Below are 22,642 nucleotides of genomic sequence, written 5' to 3'. Positions count from 1 at the left end.
CATTCAGATGTACAGTACGGGTCAGCAGGCAGGCAGTTGTCACCTTCTGAAGTGTGTGCTTTTCTTCTGCTTGGCGTAACAGCTGCACAGCATGCCCTACGTGGCAGGCTTTCTGCTCCCACTTCCCAATAAACACAAAGCAAAGTCTTTCTAGTATGGGATTGTATTTATAATTAAATTATTCTGCTTTGACATCTTAAACAGAGCTTTGCATATTTGGCCGTTCTGCATATTTGATAATGGGAAGTCATGAAGTATTCTGCGACAAATGGATTAAGTAAATTATACACCGAGATCTTTCAGTGCAATGCTGTAAGTAGTTTAATAGGCATAGAGGGCTTTTCCTAGCATTGAGATCAATTGTACTTACACATGCAGGAGACTCGACTGTGTGTACTGTAGAGGCAGATGGGTTCTTCCTTGCAAGTCTCCAGTCTCTAACCAGTTTCCTCTGCCGGGTGTTAAGTCACTAATGCTCATCACCCGTAGTTCCTGTATCAAATGATTTCTGTTGTACAGTGTTTACTTATTGGAATATGTTGATAACTCACAAGTAGAAAGTGTTTATACTGCCATTTTAGCTTGACAGTATGTGTTGTCAGCATATGTTTTGAAATACAAAGAAAAATGGAAGTATAATCACCTGGGAGTGATTAAAGACAGTGTGCGACCCACAACCTTTGCAAATAATAAACTGAGTCTCAGCCCAAAGATTAAATAGCTTACTTAGTTTTCTGGAACAGTACTGCTGTAACACTATGCATCTCAGATGAACACTGTTTATTGTATTACTGGTCTTGAAATATTATACTCTAATGCAAAAGCAAATACCAGACAGTCTGCGTACTTTCGATAGACTGGTATAGTTAAGCTAATGCTCGTTGATGTATAAATACATTTCCATATGAATTTCATTGCAGCCTTAAGAAACAGAGCATAAATCCAAGTTACTCAGGTAAGCTAGTTAGAAATTTAGGTATGGTATTCATAAAATGAAATTGTTTCTGTTTGTGAAAATTGAGAATGACATAATTACAAGCCTAATAAGCAGTTCAAATGGAAGTCTGTGGTGACAAGTCTTCCCCTAATAACTGAAAAGGAGTTAGTTGTCTAATGTTAGAAAGGTAGTAAGTGCATACAGTATTAATAAGCTGTGAAATATAATTCAAAATCAAAGGTCATTGCATATATGGAGGAAAGTAGTTTGGAAATAAAAAAATCCCTTGAAATGGAATATTTTTTGCCTGACAGTTATGCAGGTAGGAAGTGATTTATCTGCTAATGGATCAGCCATCAGGTCGTGTCTCAAATCTGTGTATGAGCCAAGATCCATTAGCTTTGTAACATATGTAAAGGTGTTAGCTGTGATGATGGTTTCTCAAGGGTAGAATGACTTCCTTAAGCTCCACCTGGCAGGACCCTAAATTCTCACCTGGCAGCACCCTAAATTCTTCCTGACAAGGCATGTATCAGAAGTTATTCTTGGCACTGCTGGTTTATAATTTCAAAACTGAAATTGTTTCTTTCATATTTTTTTCTACCAATATATGGAGAGTAGACATGAGTGCACTGTGAAGTGTGACAGTCTGTTTTCTACTTCTAACCGTTCCCAACAGAATGGTTGGAAAGAGACCTCTTGAGGTCATCTGGTCCAAGGCCTGTGCTACAAAAGGGCCATCTAGAGCTGGTTGCCCAGGACCATGTCCAGATGGCTTTTGAGTATCTCCAAGGATGGAGACTCCACAACTTCTCTGGGCAATCTGTGCCAGTGGTTGATCACTTTCACAGTAAAAAAAAGTGTTTCCTGATGTTCAGAGGGAACCTCCTGTGTTTCAGTTTGTGCCCATTGCCTCTGGTCCTGTGCCTGGGCACCACTGAAAGGAGCCTGGTTCTGTTCGCCTTGCACCCTCCGTTCAAGTATTTATATACATTAATAAGATCCCCCATGAGCCTAATCTTCTTCAGGCTGAACGGTCCCAGCTCTCTCAGCATTTCCTCACAGGAGATGTGCTCCAGTCGCTTCATCATCTTCATGGTCCTTTGTCAGACTCTCTCCAGTATGCCCATGTCTCTCTTGTACTGGGGAGCCCAGCACTGGACACAGCACTCCAGGTGTGGCCTTACCACACCAGGGCCACCACATCTCACCCACCACACCACCTCACTCACCAGGGCTGAGTAGAGAAGGATCACTTCCCTTGACCTGCTGGCAATGCTTTATCTAATGCAGCCCAAGATATCGTTTGCTTTTTTTGCGGCAAGATCTTGTTGCTGCCTCATGTTCAACTTGGTGTCCAGCAGGACTCCCAGGTCCTTTTCTGCACGGCTGCCTTCCAGCAAGGTGGCCCTCAACAAATGTTGGTGCCTGGGGTTGTTCCTCCCCATTTGCAGAACCTTGCACTTCTCCTTGTTGAACTTCATGAGGTTCCGGCCAGCCCACTTCTCCAGCCCGTTGAGGTCTCTGTGGGTGGCAGCCTGACCTTCTGGTGTATCAGCCACTCCTCCTGGCTTTGTGTCACCTGCAAACTTACTGAGGGTACACTCTGCCCTGTCATCCATGATCATTTATGAAGATGTTAAATAGGACTGGGCCCAGTATTGACCCCTGGGCTACACTGCTAGTTACTTGGCTCCAACGAGGCTTCGTGTCTCTAATCACCACCCTCTGGGCCTGGCCATTCAGACAGTTTCCAGTTCACCTCCCTGTCTGCTCATCCAGCCTGCACTTTAACAGCTTGTCTGTGAGGATCTTATGGGAGACTGTGAATGGCCTGAGTGAAGTCCAGGCAGACAATACCCACTGCTCTCCCCTCATCTACCAGGCCAGTCATTTCTTTGAAGAAGTTTATCAAGCTGGTCAAACATGACCTAATTTCATAGAATCATAGAATCATAGAATGGCATAGGCTGGAAGGGACCTTAGAGATCATCTAATCCAACCTCCCTGTCATGGGCAGGGACGCCTCTCAACTAGATCAGGCTACTCAAGGCTCCGTCCAACCTGGCCTTGAACACCTCCAGGGAGGGGGCATCCACAACCTCTCTGGGCAATCTATTCCAAAGTCTCACCACCCTCGTACTGAAGAATTTCTTCCTAAGATCTAATCTAAATCTTTTCTCCTTCAACTTAAACCCATTTCCCCTTGTCCTATCAGTGGACACTCTTGTAAAAAGTAAGTCCCTCCCCAGCCTTCCTGTAGGTTCCCTTCAGGTATTGGAAGGCAGTTATTAGGTCCCCCAAAGTCTTCTCTTTTCCAGGCTGAACAATCCCAGCTCCCGCAACCTGTCCTCGTAGCAGAGATGCTCCAGCCCCTGGATCATCTTTGTGGCCCTCCTCTGAACACGCTCCAACAAATCTATGTCTCTCTTATGGTGGGGACACCAGAACTGGACACAGTATTCGAGGTGGGGTCTCACAAGAGCAGAGTAAAGGGGGAGAATCACCTCTCTTAACCTGCTGACCACGCTTCTCTTGATACATCCCAGGATGCGGTTGGCCTTCTGGGCCGCGTGAGCGCACTGCCGACTCATGCTGAGCTTCTCGTCTATCAACACCCCCAAATCCTTCTCTTCAGGGCTACTCTCAGCCCACTCTGTGCCCAGTTTGTATTTGTGCCTAGGACTGGCCCGACCCAGGTGAAGGACGTTGCATTTTGACTTGTTGAAGCTCATGCAGTTTGCACTGGCCATTTCTCAAGCCTATCAAGGTCCCTCTGGATGGCATCTCTTCCCTCAAGTGAGTCAATGGCACCACATAGCTTCGTGTCATCGGCAAACTTACTGAGGGTACACTCAATGCCGTCATCCATGTCGCTGACAAAGATGTTGAACAGCACTGGACCCAGAACAGACCCCTGAGGGACACTGCTTGACACTGGTCTCCATGTAGACATCACGCCATTGACCACAACTCTTTGAGGTGACCATCCAGCCAGTTCTTTATCCACCAAGTGGTCCATCTGTCAAATCCGTGTCTCTCCATTTTAGAGACAAGGATGTCATGTGGGACAGTGTCAAAGGCCTTGCACAAGTCCAGGAAAATGACATCCGTTGCTTTACCCATGTCAACCAGCACTGTAGCTTTGTCGTAGAAGGCCACTAAATTAGTCAGGCACGACTTGCCCCTAGTGAATTTAATGTCAACCTTAAATTTATAAAGTCTCTGCTGAAGAGTAATAGCAGTGAATTTCTTTTAGCAAACAGGTCTACGGAAGATAGACAGAGCTTCTGCTCTGTTCTCAATCTTGTGTCATTTAGGTTCATTCTTTTTGTGTTGCATTGTGGAGGAAAACCTTTCTGTGGGTTTATTTTTTTGTGGTTTTTTGAAGAACCACTGCCAGCCTACCTTTAACCAAGGTTACACCAAGGCTGACTGCGGGTCCAATAGCCCCTAGTGCTAACGAGAACGGCATGTGCTGAGAGCTTGCAGATTGAGATCTTCCGTTTTCAAGCTTCCTAAATGTACTAGTAATGACATTTTCACAGATGGTGTTGATCTGTTGTCAATACCTCTCAAATACAGCAGCTTCAGCCTATGGTTAAAAATACTCAACTTCTGACAAGATATTCTCAGTTAATTGGTAAATTAGAAAAAAACTAAAAACATCACTTGCACAGAAAAGAGAAGTATAGCTTTGGAAAGCAAAGTCTCGGTAGCTTAAGTCACAGATCTTTTTCAAAGTGAGTACTTAGAGGAACCCATATTCCTGTCTAATGCCATTAGTTTCTTTGCATCTCTTGTACTGACCGAGCTCCTTAGTTTTGTGTCAACAGCGGTACTTCAACACAGTAAAACACCGGCCTGCTGATTATCTTTACACACGTTGCCTGAGTGTCAAGAAAGTAATTCTGTTATCATCTCACTGACACGTGAAGTCGCAACTTCAAGATTGGTTTAAGAATTAAATATGCTCTGGGGCAGTAGTTGACAGATATTTCGTATAAATAACAGTACTCTGGAAATAAGAGTTACTGACTAAGCACATACTTGATGTGAATGAATAGGATATCAGATTTTGTGTTTATATTCCACAATACTTTCTAAGTACCAGCTGCAGGTTTGCTGGGGACTGTAGCCTTCCTGCTGTTACTGCTCAATGCAAAATGTGCTTCCCATTATGCTGTGGTGTTACTGGCTTCAGGTAGTTGGTTCATTCTGGAAATGCGATTGTCTATGTGCATTTTTAAATAAACCTTACAGTCAGCTATCTTGGTTCAGCGTTTTGAGTTACCTTGAAATCTGAATAGCTGATCCATCTGTTTTAACTGGGGAAGGAAATGCTTTCCCAATTTATATCAGTTTCCAATCTATTCCCATTACTGTTGTTTTTTCAAAAATACTTTATTTTCAACATATGCACAAGGTTTGTGCTCCATCTACTGGCTGATTATCATTGATTATTTAATAAAAGCTCTTTAAATTATTCATCAGTGTTGTTGATGGAGAATGAAAAGCAGTCTAGTGCCAGAAATAGGAGAAGAATGTTAGCATTTGGTAAAGAGAGAGGGCAAAATGTTGCAAATTTCTTACTGCTTTCTGCGTAAGAATGAAACCATGAAAAGTAGTAATAACTGTAACCGTGTGGACCTGAAGTGCAGTACTGCCATTTCTGGTAACGGGCCACAGGGTTGTGCCGAGTTTGAAAGGCCTCAGGACGGAGGCGTGCCAAGCTTGCTCTCTCTGAACTTTTCTTGACCTGCCCACAGCTTTGTTTTGCTTGGTTTAGCTGTGACAGCAATTTCTCTAACTGACCAGGTGCCTGTAGCTAATTTATTTTGCCTTTGTATATCTTTTTATGGTATGACTGTAGTTTTATATAGATAGCAGTAACAAGCAGTTATTCTACATGGAGAATTAGATATTTATGACTCTAACGTGATGCAGTACAGGGAAATACAGGCTCCGTGCGTGGCACACAGGCTTGGCACTGGAGACCCCAGGGCTGTAAACAACTCACCGACAGTCGGTTAAAGAAATGCAGATCTGACACAAATCCTAGATCTGGCAAAACTGGCTTTAGGGGTAGCAAAGAGAACAAAAGAATGGTATGTAGTATGTGTAAAAGGCATTGTGTGTGGAATATTTGGAGGTACTGGGGAGCGTCAGATTGATGAAGAAAAATCAAAGGTGTAAAAGCGTGTTAGCAAATACAAAAATTACTGCAAGTGGATCCCATGGTGAGGAAGAAGAAAGCATTAACATAAACATCATATTGTTCTGGTGAAGGAACTCCCAATGCTGACAGCTCACTGTAACGCCCCAGCACCACCAGAATGAAACTACCGGTCCTGGGATGCAGAAGAGCACTGGAAGCACGAGCATCAGCAAAAGGGGTAGAAAATCAATGTGCAAATAACAGTTCAAAATGTTATCACTATTATTGAGGCTTTCTCTGTATAGAAGTATTCTAATGGTATTATTATTTTTCAGTAACAATTATATCTGGATTAATAATGATTAGACTCTTAAGATTTGAATTACACTAAAGTAAAAAGTCATGGCTTTGTATAAGGTATGCTTACTCTTTGCCTATAAAAATATTTGGAGTGAAACAACTGTCGGGTAGTGTGGGCAGCCCTCCTGTGAACCTTCGGGGCACTTTGGAGGACAGACCTCTGTGAGCCCTTATGGCATTGTAAGGGTCAGTTCTTCTGAAGCCCTTGCAGCAATTTGGGGCTTTGGTATGGAGCATGCAATAATCAAAGAAGACGAGGGAATGGAGTTAATATATGTTCCTATTGTCCTAGTAAGTATCTCACTTAAAAAAAATAAATTGATTTATGGGCAACATCTGCAGATCTTTTTAAGGATGTAAGGTGTGTTTCCTGTTTGCCTATGAAGGGGATTTTGAGAGACACCCCGTTCTAGCTTTTTCTTGATCTTGCTGTAGTCGTTAGGTATACCAATATCTTTCTACCTCAATTTTAAAATTACTGTGCACTGGTTTGCAAACGTGATATGGCAATGGATGAATAATATCAACTCAGCATCCAAAGGTTTGTTTCATAGCATTCCATATGCACTGTATATATTCCTTTATTTAATTTTCAGCCAAGGTAGTAGTAAGCATTGAGTCCACCTGGGGATGTAGCATCCATTACTTCACTGTAATGATAATTTAATAAAATTAACCAGGAAATAGTTCCACCATCTGGCCATACTGGTTTTAACATAGAAGTACCTCCCACATAATGTCTGTATATGTGAAACTAGTGCTAGATATTTTAAGTTTCATATTCCAAATTCACTATATGCATTTTGGCAGCTGGTTCAAAAATTGCTGCACCACTGGGTTGTTTATAGTAGACAGAAAAACTGGGTTAAAAAAACACCAGTCAGGAAATTCTTCTGCTAACTCTCCATCTTAAAGCCATACTCTTTTGCCAATGTTACATCTGTGATACGAACCGAAGCTGGTGGTTTAAGGAGAGTGGATGAACAAACATTTGCTTTGACTGTTTTTCTGTAAGATGTCAAATGTGCATTTGTAAAATTATTTATTTTACATAATGCACCTGGGTGTCAGAATTTACATTCTGTGAGGTCAAGAAGTTAATGATGCAGGCTTCACTGAATATCTTTAATGCATTTCCTTGCATTTAAATAAGATCGTTTTTCTCCTTCATGTCTTAATCCAAACCAAATAGTGATCATGATGAGCTGTGATGAAAAAGACCTCTTGCATCAGCATTTGGACTTACCCATTTCCAGCTATATGGAACAACAGTCTGTTTTTTATGCCAGTTATTAGGAATGTGGATGAGTGCAGCTAAGTCATACTCCAAAATCGTTTAAAAAATAAATAATAAAGACATTGTCAGAATTTGCTTTCTTTTTTTGGACTTATACACTGGAATTACTCCAGGTGCAAAGTTGTAGAATTTCCCACATGTCTGAATTTAACAACTACAGTTCAACTAAAGGCCTTCTTGAGCAGCTTCTAGAAATATTAAGGACATCAAGAAGAATGTGTTTAAAGTACTTACTAGGGTGTCAGTCTGTTTCCTCTGCTGTGATTTTCCTCTTCTTTAGTCAGGATAAAGATGTAAAATATTGCAGATTTCTGTATCCATTTGTAATGTGAGTGAAATACAGGAATACTCAAAGTTGACAATGAACTCTAGTTCTACTTTTTTAGTTCTAACTCCTGGATTGTATGACCAATTAAAGTTCCTGTGAAATTTTAAACAAACTGCAATAAGACATTTTATGTGGATAGAGTTCTCTGCTGATATTTTCTGGTTTTGGATAACTACTTGTCTGGCTTCACCTCATGCCTCAAGTCAAGCCGTTCCTCTTTGCTGACAAACTGAAGTTTGCAAATGAAACTTGCAGTGTTGGGATCATGCTTTAATTTTTTCTCTTTGTGTAAGTCATTCTTCATTTAAAGCTGTAGAGTTTTATCACTTCTTCTCTAGAAGAAAAGTTACCTTGAATTGTAGAAATTCACCTGGATTTTTGAAAGTGTGGCTATAAAGTGTCATTTGCAATAAACTGGTTGTTAAAATCAAATGTAAGCTACCATCTGTATACACTGCGGGATGTAGTCTCAGCAGTTCTTGTGATCCAAGGCAATTGTGAGGAATACTGCTGCTGGGAGATCTGGAGCTTTCTGAGGGGAATGTACTTCCAAAGTAGAAGCACTAATTGCTTATGTTGTTCACTGGCATTTTGGTTCCTGACCTTGGAGAACATTAATCCAGAGTGCTACGTGCATTAGCAAAAGTCATGCATCCTTTTGCACATTTTGTCTCTTTTCTTGCTTTTGGCTTTTCATATGCTCCACCACTGCCTTTCTGGAGCTTAACATTGGTAGTACTGGGGGTGGAGTATTGAAAGGAAGATCAGATGTTACACCACTTCCAGTTTCCCCTTACAATACGGGGAGGACTTTTAAGGTGCCCTCATGATGATGACAGGGATGCAAGTATGTAGTCTTTGTGATTTAAGGTTTGAATAGCTGCATGGAATCTGTTTACAGTGCATTTCCACTTTAAAAAAAAAAATCGAATCTATTTTGTCTTCAGTTTCTATTAATGAAATGCAATAATTTGTCCATAAAATTGGGAAATATCAGTCATTAGTTTCAGTATGTTTTGATAACCATGCATATATGAGTTTTCAAAATAGCGAAAGTTCCTTATATCTCTCTCTGCTACGCTTTGGCTTCCAAGTGGATTAAAGTGGATATTTCTGTAAGAGTGTACATGGGAATTAGTTGGCAGTTTTCCGATTTTCTACTATTGTGCAATTACAGCCTTCAGACTTAAAATAAAAAGTACCTATTTCAAATTATATTTCTGTTTGTTTTCACAGGTGATCAGTCAGCACTTTGAAGGGGTACTAGGGAGAGTCAAATTGAATATTTCAGTTTGAACTTTTTCCTTGGAAAGCAAAGGGAAGAGTAATTAAAATAGCTTGAGTTAAGGGGTAGCTCTGTTAAGCAGCAGCTTTGCTCCATTAAGCAAGAAGATCTACGAAACAACTGCAAGTGATTAAAGTTATGGGAAGGTACCTTATTGTGACGAGAGAAACAAAGAACATATGGCTAAATATTACTACCTTTCTTTCCACTCATGCTGGCTGGGAGTGAGAATCTACTTAGTGTACTAGTGACCTGTCAGATCACGTTTCTAACACATAGAGAACTTTAAAGATGAGAAGCTCCCAGTTGTAGTGATCCTTGCATGACAGGCTTTAGAAGTAAAATTTTTTTCCTTTTATCTAGTCTAAATCTACCCTCTTTTAGTTAAAAACCATTATTTAAATATGACATGCCTACGTAGGCACTGTGCCAATAAATTTAATGGGTTTATTTCACTCAGGGAGCTAGCTTAAATTTTTCAGTAGAAGTTGATGATTTTGTCAGCAGAAATAAAAATTCTGCGTAGCTCCATCAAGCTCGTGCATACCAAAGGAAAGCTTTGTGATGATGGTTGTTTTTGATTACAGCCTGCTTTGTTTTCCAGCCAGCAGCAGGACACATTTAACACATTTGATATTGTTGTGGTTTAATCCAGCTGACCACTAAACCATGCAGCTGCTCGCTCACCCTCCTCCACCCCTGGGGAATGGGGAAGAGAATTAAAGGGGAAAAGAGAAGGAGACTCGTGGGTTGAGATATGAACAACTGATTCTGTGAATCATAGTTTCACATAACTGTTTTATTTTATCTCATTTTGTGCTGCTAATCTGATTGTCTTTCAGGAAGCCTCTCAACAACTAGAAGTTGATACTAACTCTTACATATTTATAGGTGAAAGCTGTAGTTCCTTTGTGTTATTTATGAATAACCACTTTTAAACTGTTACTGTTTCCCCACCAGTTCGTGAAAGGCACACACAGAGAGCGTTTGCAGTTCACCTTCCTATTGATCTGCCCCCTGTGATGCATTTACATGGCAATGTAAAGAAAGTCACATTGGCGACAAGAACTGGTTGAGTCTGCATGTTAATTCACGTGTAAGAATCAAATCTCTGGTTGAGGCTGAAAAATAAAAAGCTTATGGTTTGTCTCTTCTTCACCATCCCCTGTCCCATTTACATTCAGACAAAACATAAAAATCTGGCTGTGCTGAAGTTTGTAGCGTTTAATTTATGGACAAGCAAGCTTTTGTACCAAAATTGCAAACTGATAAGCAAGTAAGTTACTAACATTTTAGTAAATGTCATTAGAAAACATAGGGATCATCTACTTTTGCTTCTTAAATGCAGAGCCTTCGAAGAAAGATGGAAGCAAGAGGAAGAAAAAGAAAAAAGATTTAGAGAAAAAGTTCTGCAGCAGAGGAAAATTAAACTTCAGGAAGCAACTGAAAAGTTCCAGCGTGCTCATCTGCCTTTTTCTCAGCACAAACAAATAGGTTTGTAAATTAAAATTTAACAATTATTCACAATACAAGTCTTTTTGTATTAATAGAATATAATTGAGGCAAACACAATTAACTTCACTCAAATTAATAGAATTCATATAAGCAAAACTTAACTGGCAGGAAGCTCAGATCTGATACATACAACAAAATTGGGTTGAGGGAATTTAAAAAAAGACTGTTTTTTTTTTTTCTAAATTATGTTGTGAGGTATTTCATTGTATTCCAGCCACAGTAAGTCCATCACCTCCTTGGGAGATAGTGGCTTCCTGGGTTTTCCCTGATTTTTTCGCTGCAGTGTGCTTATTGCTTACAGTACTGTGCTTTTACAGCTGGGTATGAGGTGTTACAAGGCCACTTAAAGTTACTAGAGTAGTATAATGATCTGCTATTTGAAGCCCAAGTATGAAATATTCAAAAATGTGCATTTTGTTTATCATCAAGTAAAAGCAGTCCTAGCATCTATTAATGTGTTGCATAACTTTTGCTGAATTAGTCAGCTTTTTAGGCTGTTCTTTCGCTGCTGGGAAGTAATGATCACTTCGACTCAGTTCCTGCTTTCTTGGAATCAGTGCAGATGGGCAGCAGTTTTTAACAGCATCAGCCAAGTCTGATTTCCAGTCAACTTTCCAGTGTTGAAACTCTGAAGATATGGTATATTACTTAGGTATTCTTTAACAGATTTACTCTCCCAACTGCAGTTGCGCCAGCTGTGAGGTAATGTCTCTGACTTCAAGATCAAATGTCAGATTGCAATAACAAAATAGGACGGTACTGGTTTCGGGCTTCTTCAGAGCTCTACTGACAGCCCAGACTGTGTAGCAATATAATGAATCACAATTTTTTTTTCTTGGTTTTCCTTTATAGCAATTCTGCCTCTGCTTTCTACCGTACTTTTACTTGCTTGAAAGAGGCACCAACATGTGCCTGTCTGGACTCTCTTTCTCCACTGATTTCTTCGCTTTCTCTCCACAATTTTGCCTCTGTAAAATATCTGCAAGCCATAACTTTGACTTAGTCCATAAGCAGGATAATCATGATGTAAAAACAAAGTTAGTGCTGGAATTTTAACCTCCTACTTTTTCAACAGTACAATCTAAAAACAAATAGCAAAACTGCTGAATAGGTGTGTTACTGTAAACAAATAGACTGGGGTTTTGTTTCAGAGGAGCTAGAGATGCCCCAGCATGTCTGATGATGCTAAACCACTCAGTTTATTGTAACAGTCTGGATTTAGGCTTCCAAACTTCAGAAACTTAACCAAACCATTTATGGTCAAATACTCCAATTTTTAAAATCTTTTTTTCCATTGTGTTTTTCACTCTAATCCCTCCAGTCCAGGCAAAAGCAGCTTTTCAGTTAGAAGAAGCTCTTGAACAAATTAAAGGATCAGTTTTAACACCAGGACTGTGCTTGCCTAGCAGAAGCAAGACCAACTTCAGGTAAACATTTCTTTTTACTCTGATGATCAAAGGAAGTAAATTGCTTAGAATATTCAATAAACAACAGACAATTGCTCTTTAAGAAATTGTAGGCCATTTGTCTTGTGGCAAAGAAAGCATTCCTGTGAACTGTTCCAACGAAACGTTATGAAACAGCCTTGAGTTGTTTGTGTCCATTTGGTGAAACAGCGGAGGAGATGACACAAACCTTTTCCCTTCAGCAGAATTCTGGGAAAAGTCAGAGCTAACCTAGTCCCCATTCTATTATAGCCTGACTCAGATTGCCGTGGTTATCAAACCATCTGCTGTTCTATGAATTATAAAGTATTCTGTCTAGATGATTCCGTATTTTCATCCAGATATTCTCGTTTTGACATTCAAGGATAGTTTAGTTTATATATTCATCCCATGATCTTATCTTCTTTCCAGCTGTCATTCCTTTAAGTTTCTTATCCTCTATGTATATCTTGAGCATCCTGATAACAATTTTCACCTGCAATTTCATTTTGTATCATATATAATATGAATTGCATACTTTTCGCTCTACTTAAGCACATTTTCTAAGATACCTTGACTTGTTACAGATTGTTTCTTCATGCATAGTTTATCTATCTGCTGTATCTGGTACTCCTTCCTGATTATCCCCTTCCTAATCTCTCATTTCTTTAACATTTCGGTTCAGGGTTTTATTTTTGTTGTTGCTGCTTTTGTTGTTACTGCTTTTATTACTATTATATTTTTTTCTGCATACTGTAAATTGTGCAGATGTTCAGAATAGAGATAAATTCTGTCTAAAACGGTTCTCTTTTGAGCTTCAGTGTGTTCTTCATTGTGATGTTAATATTCAGTTTGATTACATATCTGCTGTTGACTAACCTATGGGCAATTGAGAAAAAAATTCATACCTTTTTGAGCTAAATACTCATACCATCTGCTGGTCAACATTCAGCTACTGTGCTGGATTGACACAATAAGGGAGGATTGCAGCCATAAAAACAAACAAAAAATCTACCTGCTAAACATAACTTGAAATTATGACCAAAAAATGTAGACGTTTCTGAATCTCGTCTCAGGGCTCGTGCTTGTTTGTCTTATTTCACTCATAGGCTTGATTAGGGACATCAGCTCAGAGCCTCTTCCCTCTGCTATTATAATTTGTTTCTTTTTTTTCATCTTTCTTCAAACTGCTCCTTGTGCCTCAGGGGCTCACATTTTTCTCTCAGGACCTCTTCAAACCACTTACCATTTCTTACAGTATAACATTGCTGTCATTCCATATTATATTTGTATAATTTTAAAAATCAACTATGCTGTAATAATGACAGTATGTTCTTTTCCTGGTTTTAATTTTTAGAACCTGATTTCCTAAGGAAGTTAAATTTATATGTTCATTTTACAGTTTATGTTCCTCTAGTAACCAAATTTGTGAGAGAGCAAAGAATCTCAAAGATAATTATATTTCTACAAATTTGAAATCAGCAATTCGGCAAGGAAGAAATTGTTCAAACAAGTGACCCCAGCATGGAAAAGCTTTAAAGGTTGAGTCCACATTGACCTGTTGGCAGGTCACCAACCAGTTAGTACCAATAAGTCAGCACACAAACATCTTAGAACCTGTCACAGAATGTGCTACCTCTTCCTCAGCTGGTAACTAGAAGGCCTGGGTAGAAGTCATATGGGGTGGGTGAAGGAGGATGTAGAGAATATTTGGGCTGTGGTAATAACGGAAAATAATTAAGATATTGCAGGACAGGCTTGTATATAGGGGCACCGTATATGAATTACTATGAAATAAAGCTTTGCTTATTGTAATACTAACAATTTGTCTTCCTTCCTTGTGACAGAAAATAGTCTTTTGTATTTTTTGTCTGCATCTCAGACAGTTTCTTACTAAGCACAGAAATTCAAACTGGACACATACTATGTAGCATAGATTCTTCTGGTCTGCTGCAGGAGATATTAGTGTGCAGGGTTGTTCCTTTTAGTTTTGGTCTGAGAGTCATAGTTTGTGTGGGTCATAAAAGTGGCATTTCTGTGTTTTCAGACTTAGTTCCAAAAACTGTGCAAAATTCTCCTAGAGGGCAAATACATTTCTTGCAAATCAGTACAGCAAAGTAAGCTTTGTTGCAGAAAAGCATTTTCTGTACTTCTGTCTCTTCTTACGCTTCTAGATACACTCAAACCAAAAATCTTGTATCATTAAAATGTACCCTCCCTCAGAAATAGAATTTATAGAATTCATTGACAGTCCCCTTTTAAAGGATGAAATGAATACTGTATTAAGTATTCAAGAAAAATATGGCTGAAGACCCAACTGGATATAGGTGAATTTTAGAAGACTCCAGAGTTCTCAATGTCTATGTTTAAAAAGTTGTTAAAAATTAAATTAAGCAATGGAGACATATTACCTCCTCTTGGAGAAAGGCAAAAAATTCTCGAACACCTAATGAGTGAGAGATTGTATTCTGTGCTTGCAGGAGAGCTACTCTGCTTCTAGTAAGGTTTAGTTATTAAATGCTGAAGCAAATATTTTTGTCAACTCATTAGCCGACAGAGACTGGGATGTGTGCACGTTAGGTGTGTAAATGGTGTGCTGCTCTTTGTACAAGATGTATTTCCCTGTTTGTGTTTAAAAACAGTTGTGTTTGATTAGCTTCAATCTTGGGATAGAAACTTAACTATGACAAATCAAAAATGGTCTCTGAAAAAAGTTGGAATGTAGAAACTTTTATAAATATAAATGGTCCAACCAGCCAAACAGATACCAAGAAACTTCCCTCCCCCCAAAAAAAACAACCTACCAATCGATTTTGGGGGAGGGTAGCAGGTGTATATCAGTCTGGTTCACAGTAAGAAAGTCTTTAAAAGTGGATAGGTACAGAAAGCTTTTGGATAGAGAAGGTATCTCTCATTCAAAAGAATACAGAATGCAGTTTTCTGAGTTCTGTAAATAAATGTGAGAAGTTGTTCTCCCTTTTTGCTATTGGCCATCTCATCAGAAATAATACATTCATTGTTAGACTCTGCCAAATATATATCTCTGCTTAGGTCAGTGCAATTAAGCTAACCTTTTTGGAGTATTATATAAAACCTTCTGAAATATAACAATAATCTTGATGAGATGAAAGTTCCTGTTTTCCGTTGTCCTAAAATGATGTTATAATAAGTTCAGAAAAGGTCTCAGCCTATTTACTCATTCGACACAGAAGTACTAAAAAGAAAAGGGATTGATTTTAACAGGGAATATAATTTTAGATACAGAAAGAGGATGAAACTGATGAAGGCTCAGAAGAACTGTGGAAACTTAAGCTGAAGAAATGGAGAGACAGGAAGGAAAGGAGTTATTGAGTTTCTGTACACATATTAGGCATATGATGGCCATCTCCAGCTAGGAACACTACATGTTTCCTAATAATGCATCTCTGCTAAATGAGCAGCAGAGGAGGATGAGATCTGTGTACGTATTGTGGGACGGCACTGTTCAAATTTACTCAATAGGGATGCCAACAGTTAAGAAAGATGGCTTTGTGTGGCATGAAATATTGAAGTTCCTACACTGCATGTTGCCTATATCTGAAAGGAACCATGATCTTCACCACCACCTTCACTGAAAATCAGGAAGAGTAAAATGCGAGTGGTGGATCATCTTGTCAGGCCAGATTCTAGTTTAAAAATATGTGGAAGTATGATTTTCATCTTTAGTTGCATACGGATTAAAAGTTCACTTTTGCCACAAATGTAGCTAAACACCTTCACCCAATTTAGCAATATTTAAGGGATTGTGTTGATGCTGCTAAGGAACTATGTATAAGAAATGCATCCTGGGAATGTTGCATATTGAGTGGACAATAAGGCTTGGTTTATTACTCAAGATGCCGTAACTGCTGAAACAAAGCATTATTTCAAATATTGGACCTGATCCACCTGGTAAAATAAAAGCTGGATCTCCCCTTTTTGGTGAAGGTATACCCATTTTACAAATAACTTCACTGAAATTTTATACTGATAACCTGTTTCCAAGATCCATTCTCCTTCTACCACCATTTGTAATCGTGGAGGGGTACAACAAATACTTGATCCTAAAACAGCAAGACACAAGCTTGGCTTTTTAATCAATTTTAAGGGTTATGGCTCTGCTGAACAGATGTAAGGACCCAAAGCATGGATCTGGTGAGAGCTTTCTGAAAATGCCACTTTGGATATACCAGACTAAGGGCATTTAGTGCCCTTGAACCAGGTTGGAGCCAAAACACAGGATCAGTGTCCTTTGCTAAACTGTTCCACCTAGGCATTCACACATATCTGGCAAGCTGGTAATAGATGTACTTCCAAGACTAAAGCTTGATCTACTTATGAGCTGGTGGGTTTTGGTGTGGGGAAAATTTCTGGGTTTTTTTAAGGCCTGCCTTTCTCATTGGTTAAAGCTACTTGTTTCTTGTTTTCGTCATCCTTGATATCTAGCTAGTTCTTGCTTCTTGTTTTCCAAAGCTTGGTTCCTGTTCCTAGTGGTATTACCCACCTTTGTCCAGTTCTGTCTGCTTTTTCTTCTTGAACATATCTTGTTACACACTCCCTGCCTTCCTAGGCTCTGCACATTTTCCTTGTTGTTTGGCTTCACATGCTTCTTGGCTTCTTTGATTCCTGGGTGCCAACCAGCTACGTGGTTCTTGCTAATTCTCATCCTGTAAAAACCTGTGGTTTCCTCTATATCTTAATTTGGGCTCAGCCTGACCACAGTAACCAGCTACACTAGCTACTCCAAAGATTTTTTTTTTTTTCGGGTAGCAAATACAAATTCTTTCATGCACCACATTACTGACATTACACATCATCGCTACAGTTGGGCTCTAGATACTGCAAAGCCTTCTTGCTATTTAAAGTAAGGGAATATCTGACAGCATCAGTATAGAGTTATCCTCTATATAAGCCAACCTTGTGGAAAAATAAAGGCCATTTTGCTTGTTTGTTTTTTTTTATTATTAAAAAAAAAAAAAAACCCTCTGTGTTCCATTTCTGTAAATGACCAAACTGTTGGCTGACATTTTCCAGATTAATTCAGCCTGAGGCAGTCACCCAATAACCCAATCAGAAAAGTCTGACTATTTGTAAATAACAGAAGACAAGATTTAAAATGGAAATTGTTGGGCAGTTTTAGATAGCACTAACAGCACCACCTGTAGTTACAAATAGTACAGCTGTCCTTCCCTTGCAAGGCATTTATTGATAATGTATACTTTTGGAAAAAAACATGTTTAAAAATGTACAGTTGACGCATAGAAATAAGCCAAAGTAATAAGTTATTTGCTTGCATCAAGAACCACAGATGACACTCCATCCTCATCAGCATCTAGAAACAGTTCTTTCCATCAGAAGCAGATTTCAGCAATGGTTGGCTGGGATAAAACAGTACAAGAGAGCAGTAGAACAAACATGGATAGTGTCCAACTTCTCTTCCAGAAAACTCTGAAAGAAATGCAACAGCTCCTTGAAAAACAGCATCTCAGCAACTTGGAGGTATGATATTTCTATGTGATTCATTACATGATGCTTCTTCAATGTAATAGAAAGTTTCTTGAATGTCATAAAAATGAAAGTTCTGTTAAGCACTCTTTACCAAGTAGACCACACCTGAGGACACACTGCACTATGCCTTACCAATAGGCTATTTCTAGTAAAATTACACATATTTTCCAGTAAGAAATCAGAAGTCTTTAAAAATGCTTATAGGAATATTTTCACAAATTCTTCAAAGATATCTGTCATATTGTCTTTCTTTCTGTGAATGTAAGACTTGTATGTCAGACTTCTTGGCTCTGAGGTAGCTAGCCATGAGTCTATCACAGGAGTCTTGTGCTGCCTCCACACTTCGACTGGTGGCTTGCAATTCGCACTTAGGTTCTGCTTTGCCGATTGCTGCACCTCAGCACAAAATGCTGTAGCCGTATAATTACGGTAAGTCAAATGTTGGGGTTTTTTTTTGTTTCTTGATTTTTTTCCCAGTGCGTGGTGGTTGCTTAGGGATTGACTTCAAGTCTCTTGAGATCCTTTTTGATACTTTTGGAATGGTTGCAGGTGTTTCAGTAACAAGCCCATTAACTTTCTGCCTAAACTAATTTTTAGACCCAAAATCAGTTTCAAAAGTTACCTCAGAAACAAAGCAAAAATCAAGAAGAACTGAGTTCCAAAGTGATTTCTTCTAACTGCACTTTTAAGTGTGATTTCAGGTCTGCTAGTGTTGTCTTTGATTTTGGAAATACTGTCTTCATATTACATTTTTTGGAAACAAAAGGACATAACTTTGGACTCATTCTTTTATTTCTATAATATTATCTACTAGTATCTGGACTTGTGGTGTCTGCAATGACCTTGACTCTGTGAAGCACTGTCCCTTTGAGTTGGTGATGGCTAGAGGCATAGGATCATTGGTGGCAACAGAGCAAGGGCTTTTCCTTTTGATAAATGTGTATGGATAACTTTTGGAAGATTGTATACAGTTCAGATATATTTCAAGTTCTTTGATATTGATGTCTTCAGGCACATTCATCTCTGTCTTTGTACCTTTGTTCGGGTGGGTATTCATAAGAATCTTGAGCAGTTGATAGCTAACACAGAAAATCTCACTCAACTGGAGTAAATTTCAAAATGTTTGAGAAGACAGAAATTACAGTTTGTACTGGCAAGGTTGTTGACTAGTGTTCGTTCTTATTTCCAAGCATAAAAGAAGGAAAAGCAGATGGCAATTCATAGAAGAGAGCTGATAAAACTGAATCCTAGATAACCACTTTCAAACAAAATATAGAAAGGATTAAGCTTTTTTTTTTTTTTTAAATATGACATTGTGTGTTTCATTGGTGTAGTATTCATAAATCCCTCCCGAAATGATGATGCTGAATTTGGCAGTAACTGCATTAGGACATCTTAGAATTAGTGAAAAAAAAAGCAATCTCTTTGAGAAAAATGCATTAAAAAAATTCTTAATATATTGTAAGACAACTATATTGTAGTGTATTTTATCAAACAATTATCACATTCTAATTGAATTCTAGGTAAAAGCTGCTGTGAGTCATGCATGATTTTTAATAACATTTTTTTCTAAACGATATCATCAGCTTTGGACACTGCATGTAATATAGGAATTTGTGTTTACAAATTAATGTATTTTTGAAAATGCTTTGGTCCTGTAAAAAATTTGGTTTTTTTTTATTCCAGAATGTATTTTTCTGCTACCACTAGGGGTTGCTCAGCTTCTTCCCTCTGATAAATACTTTCAAATTGTAAATATTTATACTTCAAACATTTGGACTATCTTTCTTGAAATTGCCTGCTTTGGACTCGGATTAGAAAAATAGTCAAGAACACTATTGTCATTGTGCTAAGGCCTGAGTTTTGGAAGTTTAACACTCGAGCTGGTGTGCGTGTGCAGTGTGACTTCCTGTGATGTGAAATAGTATTTATAAGAGTCTTACTAATAAAATTTATCATTTATAATTATTTATAATACCCTTAGTGACATGAATAGGCTTCAGTAGTCTTGTTACTGTCTGTTGTCCAAAGTCATTTCAACAGTGCTTGCCTTTCTGAAACTAATGTCAAAGTGTTTCACTGAGATCCTTTGACCGCTCTTCGTTTCTGTTTTTATAGGCCCGGCAGGATTATAAAGATTCCTAAAATTCTTTTCTTTCCTACAGGGCAATGAAATCCTATGTAGACCCTTACCAGTAGATTTGATGTGTTCCCGGCTTTCCATCCCTAAAAATTTGTATAGTTTCAGCAGTAAGCCAAGGTTTTCACTGACCCTTCTACCATTCTGCAAAACGATTTTGTTTAAAATATTGAGAGCAGTAGATTTTATTTTGTGCAACACTTACGGCTGAGCCAGTACATCAGACTATTATTTTTTATATGTCCATAAGTATGTTCCATTTTGAAGAAATTAATATTGTGAACTTCATTCACAATCAAAGGTTTTGTTGCACAGTCCTCTCCTGGTTTTGTTGCAGGCATAAATAAAATCTTTAAGGTGGAGCTGATAGCACGGTCTTTAGCTAAAGCTGAATGCAGCTTTTGACCAAAAGACATTACTCCTAAGTGCTTATCTTTTCTCCAAACGTTAAATGTTTATGTTGAAATTTTCCGTTTCTGGCACTTGCCTGGAACTGAATAATTTAGAAAATTTCCATTCAAATGGCTCAACTGTGACAAGGAATAGTATTATTCAGATATATTTTGTCTTTTTCTTTTCTCATCACCTCTTTAATTTGATGGTCATACAAAATTGCTTTGGTCAGTACAATATTTTACTGCTCTTCCAGAAAAATACATTGTGTTTGAATTAAACTGTTTGATTGATATAAAGTTTTACCTCTATTGTTTCACTTTTTAAACAAAATACTTGGAAGTAAGAGCTAATTCACTGACAAAATAGGTATAGATTACAACATGGAGACTGTATTTTCCTCTTTCCTCCTTTGTATGACCATAATTATGTTATTCAAGTGGTATCATGAAATCCAAATTTAAACTGCTTTCTGATTGATTTGAAGCAGGAATTTTACCTTGGCTCTCCTTTTTTGTCAAGCATATTATGCAGTCATTGAAGTACTCAGTATCAGTCTTTGTATGGATACTGTTCCCCTTGGCATAAAATACTTCAATATTTGTTGAAATAGGGACTGGAACACAGGTATCATTTCTCAGAAATTGCAACCCAAACCACGAGGCCCGAAGATTATTCTTATGTCACCTCTAATAGAATAAAATCTGTATCCTATTATACTCTGTGTGTGTTTATGTATGTTACGTATAGATTTAAATAAGTCTCTGAGAAATAGTGAAGGATATTTTCCAAGTGACGTTCCACTGAATGACAGCAACAGATGCCACCAGCACGTAGGTGCCTTACATTGCCTTACTCGTTTGAGTGAGTTGACCTGCATGACAGTTAGCTGTTTGTGTCACTCTGCTTTTGAGGCTGGACTACGTCTATGAAATGGACATTTCGGGTAACTGATGGAAAAACTGGATTATTTTCAAGTGCGTTTGTAGTATGTCTGGAATGAGTTAAACAAGGGTGTCTTCTGCAAGGTATCTTGTATCAGTCTAACTCTTCAGAGGCATAGACAAGACCAGCATGGAAAAAAAGGAGTGCCTGTGTACAGAGTCTCTCCCAAGTGTCAAGAACTTGTAGAATGCTGAGGGCTAGTTGGTGGGAAAACAGACTTTTAAGGGGAGGGTTAGGATAAAATGGCATTGGGACTGAAGTCAAACTGCTGATTTTGAAGAGACTATTCAAAGCCTTGAAATAGGTTTCTGTGGTCACTTTAAATCTAGAAACGTTGGCCATTTTTTACTTATAACCATGAATGTTAACATATTTTATGTTTATTACTTAAATTATGTGACAAACTCGAGTGATTTCCCTACTCATTTTCCTCTTGACAATGATCCCCTGACAGAGGGGTTCAGTTTTTATTGGCTTTCAACCAATATTGCAACGTACCACTATCTTCCACATTATTTCACTAATCCAAAATTCACAGTTGCTACAAATGCAAATTGAAATGTATTTCCAGACTAAATTGTTTTATGCAAATATGGCACCAATCATTCTTATCCAGCTGGACTGAGTTGAGATAATGAACTACTAATTAACCACTCAACTCAAGGTACCTATCCTGCCCACAAGAGGCAGGCCATTTCCTCCTGGCTGTGGAAGATGCAACAGCGTCCCTGGTGCCGCAGCCCAAGCTGGTGAGCAACAACTGGTGACCCCGACGTGATACATCGATGAGACCCTGGAAAGCCCTGGGAAGCCCTGACTCCCTCGCCGAGCCGAGAGCCCGAGCCAAAAGAGCCGGAGCCAGCACCAGAGCCGGGAGCTCGAGCGAGAGTCCTTCGGAGAAGAAGGTAAAGCCGCAAGCCCCGACGTGGTATTCGCGGAAGGGAAGCGTGCTGGAGTTGGATGAATGGGCCGGGTCTCTGCTCACCATAAAGCCTTTGTGAAAACAAAAAATACTAAAACAAAAAGGGGGAATTATGGCACTAATCATTCTTATCCAGCTGGACTGAGTTGAGCTAATGAACTACTAATTAACCACTCAACTCAAGGTACCTATCCTGCCCACAAGAGGCAGGCCATTTCCTCCTGGCTGCGGAAGATGCAACAGCGTCCCTGGTGCCGCAGCCCAGGCTGGTGAGCAACATGCAAATACTCAAACTTGTTTTGATTGTGTATTCCTCTGGAGTAGGGTTTTTTTTTAAGTAAAATAATGGTTTATTCCAAGCCTGTGCTGTATAAAAATGACATTACAGTCTTCATATGCGACAATCTGGATG

The 22,642-nt window shown here is 38.9% G+C and overlaps 1 protein-coding gene across 1 annotated transcript in view; it reads left to right on the top strand.

Moving 5' to 3' along the window:
- The window catches only part of CEP126 (centrosomal protein 126), a 44,893-nt gene that overhangs the window by 2,854 nt on the left and 19,397 nt on the right, over positions 1-22,642 (top strand). Inside the window, exons 2-4 of the mRNA XM_086616298.1 lie at positions 10,714-10,859; positions 12,202-12,307; positions 17,623-17,821. Coding sequence (XP_086472424.1) covers positions 10,714-10,859; positions 12,202-12,307; positions 17,623-17,821 — 451 coding nt within the window. The remainder of the gene's footprint in view (positions 1-10,713; positions 10,860-12,201; positions 12,308-17,622; positions 17,822-22,642) is intronic.

This window comes from Tauraco erythrolophus, chromosome 1 (assembly GCF_009769465.1).
Source record: "Tauraco erythrolophus isolate bTauEry1 chromosome 1, bTauEry1.pri, whole genome shotgun sequence".
Taxonomy (NCBI): Eukaryota; Metazoa; Chordata; class Aves; order Musophagiformes; family Musophagidae; genus Tauraco; species Tauraco erythrolophus.
Note: the sequence above shows the minus strand (reverse complement) of the source record. Positions and strands in the feature narration are given on the sequence as shown.